Source organism: Microtus oregoni, unplaced genomic scaffold, assembly GCF_018167655.1.
Source record: "Microtus oregoni isolate MIOR12 unplaced genomic scaffold, Mior012 000019F_ref0000042, whole genome shotgun sequence".
Taxonomy (NCBI): domain Eukaryota; kingdom Metazoa; phylum Chordata; class Mammalia; order Rodentia; family Cricetidae; genus Microtus; species Microtus oregoni.
Window position 1 is genome coordinate 41074082 of NW_024543078.1, and position 18122 is coordinate 41092203.

The 18122-nt window shown below is 53.2% G+C and overlaps 2 protein-coding genes across 2 annotated transcripts in view; one reads left to right on the forward strand and one right to left on the reverse strand.

Annotated features, from left to right (window-relative positions):
• The window catches only part of LOC121459795 (VPS10 domain-containing receptor SorCS2), a 220149-nt gene that overhangs the window by 183029 nt on the left and 18998 nt on the right, over positions 1-18122 (reverse strand). The gene's annotated exons all lie outside the window — the stretch shown is intronic.
• On the forward strand, positions 13353-14927 carry LOC121459796 (proactivator polypeptide-like 1). The gene has a single exon (XM_041669803.1). The coding sequence runs from the start codon at positions 13353-13355 to the stop codon at positions 14925-14927; it is 1575 nt and encodes a 524-aa protein (XP_041525737.1).

Consider the following 18122-nt stretch of genomic DNA (forward strand, 5'->3'; position numbering starts at 1 on the left):
CTACAGGGTGAGTACTAGGTCACTCAGGACTATGTAACAAAGATGACTGAATAAATAAATGATAAATAAACAGAATTTCAGGTGTTTGCCCGGTTTCTGCTCATTCCTGCTGCCCCTGACAGCCTTCCTCAGGAACCTGGTTAGGAGGTTCCTGGTTCAGGTGGGGCGCAGTGGCTTAGTGGAACCACCAAGAAAGCTGCAGATTCCTGGAAACCTGAATGCCACAAACTTCAGGGGACATCACAAGACCAGTCTTCTGTGGTCTTTGGGATAGACAAGGAAGATGAAGTGGAAGAGGCCCGGGCATGGAGCTAGGCCACCCCTGCTAGCTCTGCTCTTAAAGTTCAGGATAGACACCTTTGAGCTCACGGATCTCGGGGCATACCAGTCGTCATGACCGCATCCCTTCCTAAGCCACATGCATGCCCACATGAACATGGCCACTGCCACCAAGAGGAGGGGACAGGTAAAGGAGGGGCAGAGACAGAGACGAAATAACTGGCAGCTGACCTTTGTTTATCTTGCAAATAGGAGGTTAACTGTATCCTATTGTCCTGAGTTTCTAAATAGGAGGGAGAGGAGAGAGAGGAAGTAAAAAGGAAGGAAAGGAGGAAGAAAATCTTCCTGGTGCTCCAGGAAGGTGACCAAGCAGCCCGGGACTCGGACTAGGAAGCCCATGTGGAGCTCGGATGCCGCAGGAAGAAGGCTCCTGAGATGCCACCCCTCACTGGCTCCCATGCACCAGGACGTTCAGTCTGGGGCTGACCTGACAGCAATAGCAGAAAGCTGGGGTGTGAAGCACAGCATCCCTCAGAAAGGAAGCTGTGAAGCCATCTGTGAGCAGGTCCTAAATCAGACTGTGTAAGAGGAACACACAGCCTAAGCAGCAGGGGGCAGCCTGAACACTCTAGGCAGAGGCCAGAGAGGCAGCAGAATATGGGTACCTGGGTAGAGAGCGAGTAACAGTGTCATGGGTGGGGTAGACACAGCTGGTCCCGTGGTGTTTCTCAGGAATCTACAACACATGTGCAGGACACGCACATCTGCTGACCTGGGAGAGGTGGAGCGCCATCACTGCTCCGTGGATGTTGAATCTCTTCCTAATTGCAGGATTTTGCTGGCACAGCTCTACCTTCTCCATGTCCAATCAGCAGCCTACAAGAGCTGGTTCCCATCCCCAGCCTGCTTCAGATGGCCCCTGAGACCGAAGACCCTGACACTGGGACACTCGTGTTTCCAAGGCCATGCTTCCAGCATATGAATGGGCTTTTATGTCTGTGAAATGGGTCAGCAGAGACAGTGCCTGGGGCTCAGCCAGAGCTGAGTGATTCCCAAGAAAGGGTGGTGAGTTAGCACAAGGCTTATGCTATGTGCAGCTTGTCGAAATGATGGATAAAGAGGAGGATGGACCACAGTGGGGTTGTGTGCCGTGAGCTGGAGCCTGGTGACATCAAACCCCAGAAAGGCAAGTACTCTGCCCTGCCTGGAACCATCCCTCCGCCAGTCTTTATGGGGGCCTCAGAAAGGGGTTCCCAGACACAAGCCTCTGTTCTGCACCCTCCCCCAAGGGCTGTTCAGCTGTTCCAGACGCCAATGCCAGTCTTCCAAAACAAAAAGACCTCCTGGGAAGCATCAGAGGGAATGGAATGTTCCTGGCTTTTCCATAAGGTTCTATTGGCCCCAGGTGGAGGGTGCAGCAGAGCTTACCCAAGTCCTCCATATACTCATCTGACTGCAATTATTGATCTCTGAGCTGGGACAATCTCCCTCCTAGGTCCCACAGATGCATTCATGGCCTGGTGGGCCAGGTGTACGACTCTGTCCCGTGGTTGTTGCAGAAAGCAGGAAGGGGCTCTTGGGAGCTTCCTGTTGCTAAGTTCCTGCAGGCAGACCCTATGCAGACATTCGTTATGCTGTGGCCTCTCTGGGCACATTACCCCAAGTCATGGCTATAGGGGTAGAAAGTGGGGTGCCTAGTGGATAGGGATTCAAGAACTGAAAGCAGATTAGCTGGATTTAGTCGGGGTCCCTTCTGCCCCAACTCAGGTATTCCCCCCCCCACATGAATATTGCTGTGACTCAAGATCAGACTCTTAGCTTGTCAGGGGAGACCGGGGTTGGGGAGAAGCCCTGTCCTTTGCCTGTGATGGACAGGACTTGGATATGGTAGCAACAACCCTTCCTCCGTCAGGTGGAACAACCACACTGTTTCCCAGGGTCCACAAGGTGACAGCTCTCCCCACAGTGATGACTATCTCACCTGTGCTTGAGATCTCTCCTCAGAGGGGTGCCTTCTGCTCCCAAACTTGTTTGGGGGCTTTCAGGGGACTTTGCCAATGAGGGGTATGTGTGAATAGAGTATTTAGATAGAATCTACTCAGGGACAGAGATGGCCAATGAAGGATGCTCCCTCACCTCTGTACCTGGGGTGTGTCCTCCACAGCCTGATTCCACCCCCCAGCTAAGCCCTGCACGTCAGGTCAGCACACCTGTGCCAGTCCCAGAGGCTCCCTAGTGCCCTTGGAGAATGTCCTTGCTCTTCTGGGTCCTGTTGGATGAAGGAAGAGGAATATGATTGGAGGCCCTTAGGATCAGGATTTGCCTCCTTGGTCCTGAGCCTGAGGTCATTTGATTACCCATTGAGCCAACCCCCGGCAGAACTGGACATTTTCTCCATCCCCTAGACTGCCATAGAGATCCAAGGCCCTGAAGAGATCCCAGCTGTCGTGCACCACGCCCGCCTGTGCTCTATGCGCTACCATACAGTTTGTGAACCAGGCGAGGGGCTGGAGATGGAAATACACAAAGACACACAGACAGCTCCATGGGTCATCCTTGAAACAGGAATGCCCCCCTCACTGTGTCCAGGGGCAGCTCATATAGGGATCCTCAACTGAGAGCCACACCCCAGCCAAACCCACCAAAAACCACTCCCCTGCCATCAGGAACTCTTGAGGGTCTCCTGCTCAGAGCAGCTGCAAACATCACAAGTTGTTTACCAGAAATTCAGGATCTGGAGAAAGGGGGGTTCACAGCTCCCAACACCCAGCATCCCTGGGGGTAGGGTCTTCCTGAGTCTCTGTCCGACCTTCACCCCGCTGCTACTAGCTCTGCCCACAGTGCTTCAGCCTCATCCTGGGCTAGGACAGGTACCTGACTCTCAGCCTGAGTGAACCATCTTGAGGCCTCCCTTGGTGAGCTCAGCAGATGCCTGTTTCAGGTAGACCCTCCCAGGCCTGTGGGCAGGAGGATGGGCTGGGGTTGTTAGTGTCTGCTGCGGCAGCCAGAGAAGGATCTTGAAAAGAAGACGGCCATGGCCAACAGAGCCTGGCGACGCTGTCAGTGCCAGAGCCTCTCTGTACACTGAAGCTCATTGCCCACCTCAGTCCAGCTCACTGTATCATTTCTTCCCTACGCCACCTAAAAGGAAGGGGCCACAGGGAATCAGTCACACACTCTCCCTCAGAGACAGCATGCAGGGGAGTCTGCATGCAGAGGAGACCCTGGAAGGGCAGTGGCAGAGCTCTGCATGGGTGCTGCATCCACAGCAGAACACCGAGCATCAGGGATGCTCCCAAAGCTAAATCAGTTCCTCCTTCGCAATCCCAGCAGCCCCTGGCACAAGGTCCCACCAAGGGATTGCTTGCATAGGCATGTCCTAGCATGAGGATGGAGCTGTGTGGGCAGAGCTGGTGGCAGCGGGTGAAGGTGGGACTGAGACCCTACTCCAGGGATGCTGGGATTTCTTCAGGGCCCTCTGTATGCCGAGTTTTGTTAGATCCCTATGGCAGTCTAGGGAATGGAGAAAGCACAAAGTCACCTAGATCAAAGACGCGGTCTGAGAATGAAGAGACAAGCTTCCTCTTAGGAAGGAAGGGCATTCACTTGGGGACAGGGCCTGGCGGGAGGCTGGGATCAGTGTAGCCCCCATGGCAGGCCAGCCTTACTCAACAATTTGGATACTCAGGGGCCTCTCAGCTGTGCCTTGCCTGCCTTTCTCTGCCTCTGCCCTCCATCCCTCCTTCCTCAACAAGCCACCCCCTCTCACTGACTGTAAGGAAAATATAACGAAGCACTTAAAACCACAGGGGAGGAAGAAAGAAGAGAGAAGAATTGAGGAAGAGAGAGAGGCAACGAGGGAAGGGCAGACAGCGGGCAAAGGAGAAAGACAAAAAGGAAAGAGGTGGGAGGTAGGTGCTGGCACTTGGCCTAGGAGTGTGCTCCCAGTACCTGGCCAGCCAGTCTCACCTTTGTCCTGCCCCAGGCCAGGGTGGAAGTTCAAATGACCCATCCAGCCCACCCAGAGCACACTGCTTCCCAGGGAATTAACACTCCAACACATCAAGGTGTGACCCTGATTAGAGGGCATTTGAGACATGTGAGAAAGGCGCATGTGAGCAAGGCACCTGTGGAACTGGCAGAGGTCACGACGTTCTGGGAGCAAAGGCTCCCTGTTCCCAACTGCCCACCACTGCCTCCCTCGCTCCTGCTTCCCATCCAGCATCTATAGCAAGGCCAGGGTGCCCAACCATGGCTACTCACCCGATCTCTACCTGACTAGGCCAAGCCGTGCACGCCACTCCCTAGCCCCTCTAGATTACAACTAATGTTTCTCCAGGGCTCCCAACCATCTCTGGCTCCCCTCATCCGGTTCCCATCACCAACCTGAACAGCCCAACCTCAGACCTCAACTGCCACCAGAGACAGGGATCCCACCCTTGTTTCTGGAGCCAGCTCCCTGCTGAGGCCTAACTCCTGGGAGAAGGGTTCACATTCCTGTTGATGTACCACAGGCTGTTGTCCATATGATGTAAGTCCCCTGTCCCCTCTTCCTGCCTTCGTTCAGTGTGCTCCTCCGCATGTCCCTCATGGGGAGGGACAGCTACCCCATGGTGTAAGCCTGTGCCCGCCCATCCTTCCTTCCCGCTGCCCACGGTGTGGCCCCATTCCCTGTGTTCCTCATCTTCCTCCACACCTCACCCTGGGCAGGCACTCGCTCTCCCTTGGGTGACACAATGACACACCCAGGACAGGTGTGCCTGCCTAAGCCCCTCCTTGTGCCAGTTTTCTCCATAGCTCAGGCCAAATGGGCTGCCTCAAATGCTTTCTCTTCTGTCCCAAATTTAAAGCAACAACCAGAAAATCCATCCGTCAGCAGATTTGGAATTCAAGGTCACCACCCATGCCCACGCCACCCCTAGGGCCCTACTGCCTCTAACTCCTGCTTACTGGCTCTCCTACCTGCCACCCTTGCCTCAGGACCACAAAGGTCCTGTCAGGTCATGCCACTGCTCTGCCAGAACCTCTGCAGTGGTCCCCTACTTCCCTCAGAGGTCAAGCCAGAATCCTTACTACGTGGTTCTTCTAATTCTGGTTCCTCCCACTCCCTCCGCCACTCACTCTGTCCCAGACTTTTGCTTCCTTGCCATTCCTGTACTACCTACCTCAGGACCTTTGTGCATGCCAACCTCCCTGCTTAGTACACAATCACACTCCCTCCTGGCTTTCTCCCACGCCTTCTCTGGAATCCTCACACAAGTACTGCCATGTCACCAAGGCCATACCTGACCACATGCTCTTGGTTCTCCCAGTCCCCTTGCAACTTGTAGGGTTTCTTTTGGCTCCCCGCCCTGTTCTCCACTACCACGCTTACTGTGTTCATTGCTCAATTTCCACTCCCTCCCTTGGAGTGTAAGTCCCAGGAGCTTGGATTGCCGTCTATCTACTTAGCTCCAGTATCTACAGCACCCAGAATAGCACTCAGTGCAGAGTCGATGCCCAATAAATAACTGCTGAATGCACACATGAGAACAGCTCTAATCACCAGGCCCAGCGTCAGGATGCTCTACGGCCTGCTGCTTTCCTTCTTCCCACATGGGAAGAGGGACCCTGCCCACTGGTCCAGCTCCTCGTCCACCTGAGATGTGCTAACCTACTTATCCCGAGTGAGGATTTTCCATTGCCCACCACCAGTGCTCAAGAGCAAGGTGGGCCAGGAGGCTCCTCAGACCTGAGATCTGGAACGGCACAGAAGGGGTCTGGGAAACACTGGAGGAGTCTGCTGACATGTCGCTAGTGCTCCAAGAAAGACAGCACACAAAGATAGTTAGCCAGTATTGGGGGCTAGGCTTGTCCCAGCCACACAGAAGTAAAGACAGAGGAAAGGAGAGAGAGAGAGGAGGGAGGGAGGGAGGGAGAGAGGGAGGGAGGGAGGGAGAGAGGGAGAGAGGGAGAGAGGGAGAGAGGGAGGGGAAGGGAAGTAGGTAAGGAGGGAGGAGAGAGAGGGAGGAGAGAGAGAGAGAGAGAGAGAGAGAGAGAGAGAGAGAGAGAATTACAAAAGGATTTGGCTTCCAGCCACCATGGGGCCACAGAGTCCCCAGGTCCTAAGTCTCAGGACCTGTGACAATGGCTACATTTTAACAGCCATGATGAGCTCCTGGACTTGCAGGGTCTGTCCGGCTCACAGGTCACCAGCAGCAGAGGCTCAAGCCTGGGGTCTCACCTGCCTGAGTCCTGGCTTTGGGGGATTGTGCAGTCTATGGAGCCACAGTACCAAATGCCTAGGATATCCTTCAAGTGACGGAGAGGTTCATAAATGTCCAGGCATTGTGATCCCAGGGGCTCAGCAGCATATTGGACTCTAAACAAATTTTCTACTGCACTGCCTTGCCCCCAGGCTTCCTGGAACCAGGAGTAATGTAAGCTATAGTGAAAGATTAGGGTCAAGGACACCAGAGACCAGGACACACCTGTCATGGGTTGGTGTATGCTCCCCAGAGTCCCCCAAAGTATGCTGAAGTGTAATCCCTGGCAGCTGACCTCAGGTCTTCACTGAAGAACTTAGTTGAGCTGTTCTCCACTGGGTCTCTAATCATGACTGGGTCTTTATGAAGAGGATAAAACAAACATGGGGATAAAGAGGAAAGCCAGCTGTTGACAGGTGCAAAGATGGGGCACCCGGCTACAGATTCAGCCAGCATCTGCAGAGCTCCCCGAAAGCCTGGAGGGGCAGCTCCGACTCTGGCCTTAGAACCCGGAGGATGAGTTGGTTTATTCTTAGCCAGACCATTCTTGGCCTCAGGCCTCAGTCACCAGCCAGGCAACCTCAGGACCTTCTGTACCGTCCACTCCTGCCCCTGGCCCAGAAGCCCCTGAGGGAGCCAGGGGTACAAGGCTTTGGATAGTGGGCTCCAGCTTCCATCTGTGGTTGTAAAGCAATGGGAGGGGCAGAATCCAAGACCTCACGTCTGACCTCAGCCTGGTGGTCCCAGAGGAGGGGTCAGAGCTGGAGTACAGAGACTTCAGAAATAAAGAGGCCTGTCCTCCACTGTACTCACGAGTGACTTAGCCAGACCCAGCTTGGCCTCCCAACTTGCTGCTCACCCTCTATCCCTCAGGAGTCAAGAAACGTATGGTGGATGGGCAAGGACCCTGCACGCTGACTATCTTTGAGTTGGTAGGTAGGTAGTGGGGCTCTGTGGATCCACAGGACCAGCTCTGTTTGGGGTGTGCAGTGATGAGACTCAACTGACTTGCTCATTAGAGGCCCCCACAGGCCAGATGCCCTCTTCTCTAGCCTGTCTTTTGCTCACCCCATCCCACCCTCAGATTCCTTGTTTTTCCCCACCTCACCTCACACCACCCGCAGGCTTGTTCGTGGATGGGCACTCCCAGAGGAACCAGACAAGGGTCTTAGGCATGATTCCTACCTGGTACTCCTTTCCCAGAGACCCCCTAAAAAATCTCATCTCTTGCCCTTGACTCCTCTGGGTCAGATCAACAGCTTAGTGATCAGCCAGTCCGTCTGTCCCCTCCTTACTGCTTCATGTGAACAGCACATCCCCTGTCCCCCGCCAAATGGCCGATGCCCTTACTACGCCATTGATGTGGCCCTCTTGAAGACTTTCTCCAGGGAACCCCCTTCTACTGTTGACCCCACATGGCTTCCTGCCATGTCTCCACTTTCACCCTGCCCAGTAGGGAAGGTCCTTTTGTGTTTGCTCATCAATGCTATGTGTCCAAGGGTGTTGGCCACACTTCCTCCATCCTCCTCCCACTCGAGCTGTGGCTCATGAGCACCTGGGGAATATTGTGTGAAAGGAATGATTGGTAAATCCTCGGTCCACCCCTGGCTAGACAGCAAAGGTGAGCCCTGGGAAGGGGACAGGAGTGTCACCAGGAAGGACAGAAGTAAGGGACAAGGGAGCAGAGTATCGTGGTGGGTGGCTGAGGTGGAGGAGTGGAGGGCAATGTGGTCTGGGACCCATATTCTAGAAGAAGATAGATAGGCCATGGCATCATCTTCTACCTCCAGAGAAGGGTGGGAACGAGGGAGCAAGCGATACGGCTCCTGTCCCTCTTCGCCTTCCGCGTGGAGGTTGATGGAGATGACACTAACTTGGTGAGGAGCTGGGCAGCGCACAGGGAACAGCGTGAGAGCTGGGCTATCTTGCCACATAGGCAGTCACACCCGGCTTAGCCTCTCCTAGGGTGCTCTTTACTCACCAAGTGACAATAGAGCTCCAATCTCTCCCTGGCAATCCTCCCATGAGGGTGAGGCCGCCCAGCCCCCCTTTTGCTTCCTCTGGCCCAGCTTCTGGGTCAGGAATTCATAACCACATGCCCCCCAATCACCTGCCTACATGCCACCATGAGCAGACCGGACCAGTACGTACTTGGAAACACACAGCAAACACTGTTCTAAGAGGTGTAGAAGCAAGTAGTGTTTTTAGAACCCTCAACAACAACCGTCTGTTAAAGTGCAGGGGGTAGGGGGATATGTAAGCATTTGCTCATTATCTCTAAAGGGCTGAACTCAGAGCCACAAAGAGAGATGGGCACTAGTGGTGCTGGGTTGTGGCAGCAGGTGCAGACACTTCAGAGCAGCTCAGGAGGGTTGGCATTCAACAGAGAGGAGCCTTGGCACACACCCTATAGAAACCTACATGGCCCGCATCATGCCACCAAGAATGCTCAGAGTGCCAGGGGACCAGAAAGCCCACACCAGAAGTCAGCAATGTCAGCCCATGGTGGATACACAGACTACTACAGGAACACGTTATTGGCTTGATCTCGCAAGGTTCACTGCAGACAGCTGTGAAGGCAGCACAGACAGATCTTATAATGTGGCAAGAAGAACACAGTAGTAAGTTTACATGCGTGATCATAGCCGTGGAAATGAGACCATGGTAGGAAACAATGAGGAATGCTGAACAACTGGAAAGGGGCATAAGCAAGGGCTGTGCATCCTGGTTGGGGCGTGATTTATAGAAACACATGTGGCCGGGCGATGGTGGCGCACGCCTTTAATCCCAGCACTCGGGAGGCAGAGGCAGGCGGATCTCTGTGAGTTCTAGACTAGCCTGGTCTACAGAGCTAGTTCCAGGACAGGCTCCAAAGCCACAGAGTAAACCTTGTCTCGAAAAACAAAACAAAAAAACAAACAAACAAAAAAGAAACACATGTGTTGGCTGACACTCATCTGACCACTTAAGATGTCTACACTTTGTTGTTCATAAATTCCTCTTCAGCAGAATAAAGTCCACTGTGAATAGTGACAGAAATATAGTTAGTAAAGTTTGCTCTTCACAATGGAGTGGGCTAGTGTTCCTGAAACTATTTTTTAAGATGTATTTGGAATTCGAAAATGAGAGTGAATGATTCATTATGGATAATAAGAGCTAGGCTTCTCACTGTTAGGCAAGGGAGGTCCAAACGTTGAAAAGAGGGCAGTTGGATTGTGCGGCGCTGCAAAGAAGTATGCCTATGAGCAAATGGGCTCACAAAAAATGGGGGCGTGTGGATGGACAGATGATGGATGGAGGGATGATGGATGGACGGATGGATGATAGGAAGGAGAGTAGATAGGTGGGTGGACACATGAGTGGTTGAGTGGGTGGGTGGGTGGATGGATAAATATATCACATGCATTTATGTGCACACAGGTTAATACTTAGTACTTTATCAGCATGTGCCTATGGTTTCATAAACACACATCCTTCCCTCCACCTTCACCCTTTTTCCTCATCGATAATTGGAGAATTGTTTTGTGTCAACGAGGGTCTGAAAATGACGGTGGCACAGCAGGCACAACTAGCTTCCCGATAGGATTTCTAAACACTTTCCTCGGAGGGAAAGCTGAATCTTGGCCTAGCTGAGGAAAGAACGAATTGAGCCTGGGATGGGACCGTGACTGGAAATGAGGGGCTCAAGGAATGATGAGGACAACTGGAAGAGACAAAAGATAGCTCTATGAGCTCCACAGGTCAAAACGGGAGCCATTTGGCTATCGAGAGCAACCAGCAATGGCTGTGGATTAAGACTCACAAACAATAGTTCAAAAAAAAAAATCAGAGTGGATCAGATTTAAGAAGAGTAAAAATAAAATCAACAGCTATGGGTTTTAAGGAATAAAGAAATATGAAGAGAGCTGAAGGGGACAAGGAGAGAGGAGAAAGCTTTTCTTGTACAGTAAAACACTCGTTCTAAGTGCCTATGGGTCTGATGCCCTGAGAGGACCAAGGGCAGAAAAGAAGGTTGCCACTATAGGACCCAGCTGGACCAATCATGAAGCATCACCAATGAGGGGTGTGAGCACTATAACAGCCTATGCCCTAGTGTGACAGAGACAAGGCCTGGCTATCAAGACTCCAGGCAGACGTTAGCAAAGCAATGTGTGCAGTGAGTGTATCATGTGACTGGGGTAGAGTCAGGCCTGGGAGATAAGCTCTCAGAACAGGGCACCTCTGGCACCTGGAAAGCTTGGCCTGGGTGTAGGGTGGATAATGCTGGGTCAACACTGCAGCTCTCGGTTTCGATAAGTGCACTGTGGTTATGGGAGAGAATGCCCTCGTTCTTAGGAATGACACACGGAAGAAATGGGCAAAGAGACACAATGCCTTCACCCACAGCCGCCCACAGCAGTTGTGACACACTGCATGTAAATATTTATGCATATTGACAGTCAGATATATGGGTAGTAGATAATAGATGGGATGGGTGGATGGATGGATGGATGGATGGATGGATGGATGGATGGATGGAAAGACATACAGAAAACTGGATGGGCAGATGGATAGACAAATGTACAGATGATGAATGGATAATAACTGGATGGACAGACAGATACATAGTTGGATCGATAGATGGATGGATGGATGGATGGATAGATGGAAATGGGTACATGGGGGAGAATATATGACTGGACAAGCAGATGGACAGGCAGATAGAAAACTGGATAGATGGGTGCATGGAGAGGTGGATAGATAAATGGATGGACAAATAAGTAGACAGACAGATAACTGGATAGATGAATGAATGGATGGACAATAGGTATATGAATGAATGTATGTGTAGGTGGAGAGATGGGAAATGGGTGTGTGGGTGGACAACAGATGAATAGATAACTAGGTAGACAAATAGATGGACAGATGGATGTATGAACAGACGGGTAAACGAATAGACAGGTGGATAGATGATGGATTGATAGATGAATGGTTGGATGGATAAGAAGAAAACGGAATGATGCAGAGAGAATGAATGTTATCAGTATCCCTGGGAAGGTACAAGCATTCTCTGAATTGTTTCTGCAACTGTCATCTAAATTAGATACAGTATTAAAACGAAATACAACAGAGGCCCTAAGCCTAGGGTATGTTCTGAACAGCTCCTTGGCCTACACTTGAACTTATACTGGTAAGGTGATTTGGGCTAGTGTCCTTGGCAGCTTCCAGGCAGTGCTGCTCACCAGAGAGCCTGTAGTACTGGGGCTTTCAGTCATCCCTCACCCATGACTCTGGGAAGGGGCAGTGCTCCAGCATAACCCACAGATGGTCTAGAGGTTGACACTCCCAGATAGGGCCCATGTCCTACCCATCTCTTGCTCTTGCCACCTTCCCCTGGTGGTTCTTAAGTTGGGTCCTGGGGGATAAACTGGTCAATGCTAACATATAGCCCGCCTGCATTCTGGGGGTCTTCCTAACAGGCCCTGAACTTTAGAGGGCCATAGGAACCATGACAGTATAGGTGCAGGTGGGGAGGACTGAGCTGGAGTCCAAACCCCTGACGGCAGGGTCTGGATAAACTCTGGGGAGTTGGCATCAAAACTGAGTCAAACGACAGGTCACACGTTTGGCAAACAGAGTTGATTGCAGGGTTGAAAACATGCCTGAGCCCCAAAAACAAAGTGAGTGGGTGTTCTGTAAACAGCACCCGGGTAAGGTGCTGTCGGTTGAGTCAGCCGGGCCAGCCCAGTCAGATCTAGATAAGAGCCCCTTGTCTGCAGCCCCACCTCTGTGTACAGCTCACCCAACTGGCCCTGGTGGCCCTGCAGCTAAGAGAGCCCAGCCTCATCACTTCACCAAGCCTGTTCCTTCCCCTGGCCCAAAGGAAGCGGAGTCCTTGGCAGACATTTAAAGAGCCCAGCAAATCTCTGCAGCCCAACCTCCTAGAAGGAGGGCAACAGGAGGCACCTTCTGCATTCTTTGCAAAGCTGTTGCAAAGGCAGCTTGGATACCAGCCCCACATAGCTAGGAAGTGAATTCCTCTGGGCACCCAGAGCCCCAGGATCTGAGCCACAGATACCCACGTGTGGAACTCATGCTACTAAGGCATGTGGGACTTCCATGGTGCCCTCAGGGCCCCTGATCTGCCCACTCCTGCGGGAGTGATGAGCTACATGTCAATCATAACAGGTGAGTCTGGCTCCAGAAGGCTCCACAGAATCAACAGGATGAGGTTCTGGCCACCTGTGTGTTTGCCTGGTGCCAATGCGCTTGCCTAATGCCTATTTCCAAAATTGCGGAGGATAACAAATGACCTAACAGTGAAACAAAACCCTTTTGTACATGTGAACCTCAGCAAACATCATGCGCATCTGCTAGGGACCAGCCCACGCTCGGCCTCCCATAGAAGTCTCCAGAATGTAAGGCTCTGCATGCCAGCAGCCTTCACACAGGCACTGTGGGGTCAACAGTCCACTCAGCCCCTGAACAGCAGGCCCTAGGGAAAGAACCTACGGCCGGCACAGGACCGTGAGTTTGAAATAAGTCACTCTAGGAAATCAGTCTAGAATTGCAGCCCTGCTGTGACACAGAACAGAAAGAAACTTCATTCCCGAAGATGCTAGTCTTTGAAAATAGCGATCACTCAGGGGAAGAGAGGGAGATGTTCCCTGAAGGTGGAGAGGCCAAGAGGCAGAAGCTAGAGAGGTTGGGGCCAGCACCCATGCAGGTGATGCTGACTCAGGCTGGGGAGGAGCCAGAGGCGGGACCCTTGCTGAGCAGGCCAGGCAGGAGAGCTAGTTTTAAAGCCACAACTAAGCAGAGGCTGCAGCCAGTGGAGCCAGAGGCATTATGCTGTGTGCTCTGATTCTCTTGTCTGGTCTCCTGGGGGCCATCAAGGCCAGCCCCATCTCGGGCCCCCAGGAGTGTGCCAAGGGCTCCGAGGTATGGTGTCAGGATCTGCAGGCAGCTGCGAAGTGCCAGGCTGTGAGGTTCTGCCAGAGCGCTGTCTGGAGCAAGCCCACAGTCAGGACCCTGCCCTGCAGTATATGCCAGGATGTGGCAGCCGCTGCTGGTAACGGGATGAACCCAGATGCTACAGAGTCTGACATTTTGGCATCGCTAATGAAGACCTGTGAGTGGCTTCCGAGCCCGGAATCTTCAGCAAAGTGCAAGACGATAGTGGGCAACCATAGCACAGCTGTTCTGGGCATGCTCAGTGGAACCGCAGGGAGTGCCCTGGCTCCGGTATGTACTGCGCTTACCCTCTGTGAGCCGCTACAGAGGTACCTAGCCACTGCCACCTCAGAGAGCCCGCCAACCCAAGAGGATGCAACTGAGGTGATGGCTCCATTCTTGTCCAATGGGGCCCTCAGCTTCCACCCGTCACAGGTGCTTGGGGGTGCTGTATGCCAAGATTGTATCCAGCTGATCTCCCGACTCCAGGGTTCTCTGGAGTCTAACTTGACCTCGGCAGAGGTAGCTGTCCAGGATCAGTGTGAATCCCTGGGGTCTGGCCTTGTTGCGCTCTGCAAGAACTACATCCGCCAGCAGTTTGTCCCCGCCAAGCAAATGCTGCAGATTCTCCACCCACAGGAGGTCTGCAGGAAGGGGGGCTTCTGTGAGGAGCAGAGAGAGCCTGCCCACCGGCTGGCTCAAATGGCCGCTGTGAATGGAGTCCCCTCTCTGGAGATGGAACTGCCAAGGAAGAATGAGATGCAGATGCAGTTGGGCCTGACCTGTGATGTGTGCTTGAACGTGATCCAGGAGATGGACAAATGGCTCATGACCAACAGCACAGAAGCCCTCGTCACCCACGCTCTGGAACGAGTATGTTCCATAATGCCCGAATCTCTGGTCCAGCAGTGCATCACCCTGGTGGAGACCTACAGCCCCAGCTTGGTACAGCTTGTGACCAGGGTCACGCCAGAGAAAGTGTGTGAGACCATCCGGCTGTGTAACAACAGAAGGCAGGCCAGGTCCGTTTCCAGGGCTGAGGCAACCACACCAGCCCTGCTGGTGGATGAAGAAAACCAGGGCAGCTTCTGCCAAGGATGCAAAAGGATACTGGGCGTATCTTCCCAGAATCTGGATCGCAAGAGCACCAAGCGGGACATCCTGAACGCCTTCAAAGGTGGTTGCCGCATCCTGCCGCTGCCCTACGTGCTGCAGTGCAACCGCTTCGTAGCGGAATATGAACCTGTGCTCATAGAGAGCCTCAGGTTTATGATGGACCCCACGGACCTCTGCAAGAAGATGGGGGCCTGCCACAGCCCCAAGGTCCCACTTCTAGGCACGGATCAGTGTGTCATGGGCCCCAGCTTTTGGTGCAAGAGTCCAGAGGCTGCTGAGATGTGCAACGCCGTGGAACACTGCCAGCGTCTAGTGTGGAAAAAGCCAGATTCCGAAGTCAAAGAGCAGCCATGACTGCGGCCACCAGAACCCAAAGCCTGCCAGGGCTGATTCCTCCTGCAGGCTTCTACCTCCCAAGGGGACTCTATGAGGTGGGTGCTACCCCACCCCGATGTCATAGATGAAAAACTGAAGTTCTCGGGAGGGAGTCAGGGGTGAGTGGAGCTGACATTCAAAGCCGTGCTCTCCTGACGCTGGACAGCTTCACCTTTCTGTCTCTGGCCTCATCACTGTCACCCCCGCCATAAAAAGGAAGTCTTTACCCCTGCCCCTGTAAGCCACCCTCTCCTGCCCTGCTGTGGTGCTGATGGCCTGGGGAAACCTGTCAGAGGCTTCCCATGTGGGTGAACACCCAGCTATAAGCCAAAGCAGTTGTAGAGGGAAGGGTAGAGGGGACTGCCACTAGTCAGGCAAATGGCTTAGCAATAGGTCGGGGTGGGCATTGGGTATTCTCAGGTTGGGATCTCTGCGGCTGGTTCCCAGTGGGGTAGCTGGAACATGAGTGGCATTTTCTAGGGGAGGGGCCTGGCTTATTGGCTACCACCAATGAGAGGTATTTGGACTTCAGAGCACTCCTGTCCGTGTCTTGTCCCACCAACGGGCATCTGTCCTCTCACTTAGACTCCAGTCATCCTGGTGCTAAGTAGTCTGGGGTGTGCTTAAAATTAGGGGAACAAACCCCGTTGGGCGAGCTCCGGGGAAGACTCGAGGGGTATGGAATGGCTGTGGCATGGGCCATAGCAAGAGCTCCACCCTCGTGAGCAGGCCCTTTATCTGCTGAGCCTCAGTTTTTCTATCTGTAGACTAGAAGAATCGTGCCTGCCTCAAGGCGATGTTGAGACAATTCTAGATGTCCTCAAGCTCTTTCCCTTAGAGACCAGCACCCATTGGCCCATCAGGATCAGGAAAGCCTATCATGGGAATCGATAGGGCCTCTGGGGAATCTGACCAAGCAAGCATTATATAAACCAGAAGCTCTCTCCAAATGATGTTTGCTGTTTTTATTCTAATGAAAGAACGTGGTCCCCGAGGCTCCAAAATCCCCTCCTCACCACCTCCCATGGGTGTTTTTTTTACAGAAGGAAGCTTCCTTTGGGGGCACCGGTCTGTTTCAGGTACCCACTGCCTTCCTCTCCTGTGTGTAGTCTTCAGTACCTCATGAGTCCCTCATTGACAGCCCCTGAGAGTGATGTCACCAAGGCCTCAAGCCCAGCACCAGACCTGCATGTAGCTGATGCCCAAACATCTGTGATGAGCACTTGAGTTCCCATGCATGGTCACCATTGCCTGGGTGGGGATGAGACTACCTTGGCCTGGCTGCCCAGTAATGTGGGTAGATTCTTTCCTAAGGGCCACACCTGGCTTCTTAGGCAACTGAACTGTGCCACCATCCAGGAACATGGGCATTCCTAGCCAGAATTTCTAGAATCCTGTGTGCTGGCACTGTCGTCTGGATGGACCTGGGTCCCCCTGATCAGCCCTGAGCAAGATAAGGGAGTAGGAGGCAGTGAACAAGCTGCCTACTGGGTGGCCATGCACAGTTGTAGCCTTGTGGATCAAGCAATCCCAAAGCACAGCTTGAGGTTGCCATAGTCACCACTCAATGCTCGTTCATCTCTCCCCAGGAGCCCTGGGCCAGAGCAGAGTGGAGGCCCCTCCTCTGTCCTGGCAGTGATCCCAAGGGACACTTTCTAACAGTTGTATGTGACATCTCATGGCTTTCTTGACCTGACATTTCCAGAGAGACATCACCAGTCAGATAGGCCTGGCCTGCCAGAGGCCAGGAGGTGCTAAGTGCCATGTCCTTTCTTTGCCTCTGGGCCCATTTCACTGCCTCCAGAGTTACAGTTGGGGACAGGCAGGATGGGGGTGGGGGCTCTCCTCATCCCTTCCTTTGACTCTCACACAACCTCCAGGCCTGGAGCCAGCTGCTTCCTCAGACCACTGATCAAATATGTCCCCACATACACATGGCCCACAGGAGCCTGTCTTGGAACACGCCTGGCAAGAGCCCCACAGGCCCACTGCCGACTGCGGCTGGCAGGGCACATATTTCCTATGCCCGGTCACAGGGACTCCACCTCATCCACACTCCTGAATCTTTACTCTTCCTGCACCTCATGGTGGAAGACAGAGGGACAAGAGGAGAGAAAGACGAGCCCAACGGGGGTAACAGAAACAGTTTACTCAGACCCACAAATTCACCTAGTGGCTCAGCAGAGGGACAAGGACCAACGGGACAACCTTGCATTCTGCTTGCTTCAGAAGGGACCTCGAGAAGAGCAGCTGTCCTCACCACGCCTAAAAGCGGTACAGATCCTTCCTGTGAGGGTGGGAAGCGGGACATTAAACATGCAGAAACTGGAGTTGGGGACCACAGTGCCCGAATTAAGGTGGAAGCAGAGGCTCTGGGAGGCTGGCCAGGTGCACAGATGTCAGAAACTCCTACCACACAGGCCGTGGGGATCCATCAGATGCCACCATCCAGCATAGATCTAGACAGGTAGGGACTCTGTCAGGGTCCATAGCCTCCAAACTCCTGGCAGGATCAGGGTCTGGCAACTGGTTCATTTGCTAAAAACATTCTTCAAAGTGATAGGTCAGTAACAAATGTGGGCCTGATGGAGATGGGCTCCCCCAGGTCACAACCCAGTCCAAGAGGGATGTCCTTGTGAGAACCCTGAACCCCTGCTGACCCCTCCAATGGAGCTGGAATCTCAGGGCTGCCCCTGTGGGGGCTTCGCATGAGTCCGTGCTGAAGGCTCCACAAGGTGAGTCTAAAATCCCCTGCTGACCTGAGCAAACACACCTCTGGGTTAGGCTGGGCCCCTCCACCAGCTGGCAAGGAAGGGACATCTCAACACCTACATGCGACTGGGAAGCCTTGCTGCTGCCTACGAGGTTTCCGCCAACCTGGGAGGGACCAGACACCCGTGGGATTCTGACCTGGGAGGGTGACTCGCAACTTAAGCTGCTTATTAGGACAGAAGGAACAGTTTCGGAAGACAAGGGAAAGTCACACCACTTCTGAACCAGTTTCTCAGGCTGGCAATCCCTAGGCCACAAGAGAAGAAAGCCCCAAGAAGGGCAGGAAGAGAGAGTGACCATTTTGGTAGGCAGGATTCTTTGGGACTTGGATCCAGTGATAGCATCTCAGGAGGGAAGACACTTAGGACACTGCCCAGGACCACCCAGGCCAGTCCTAAGGGA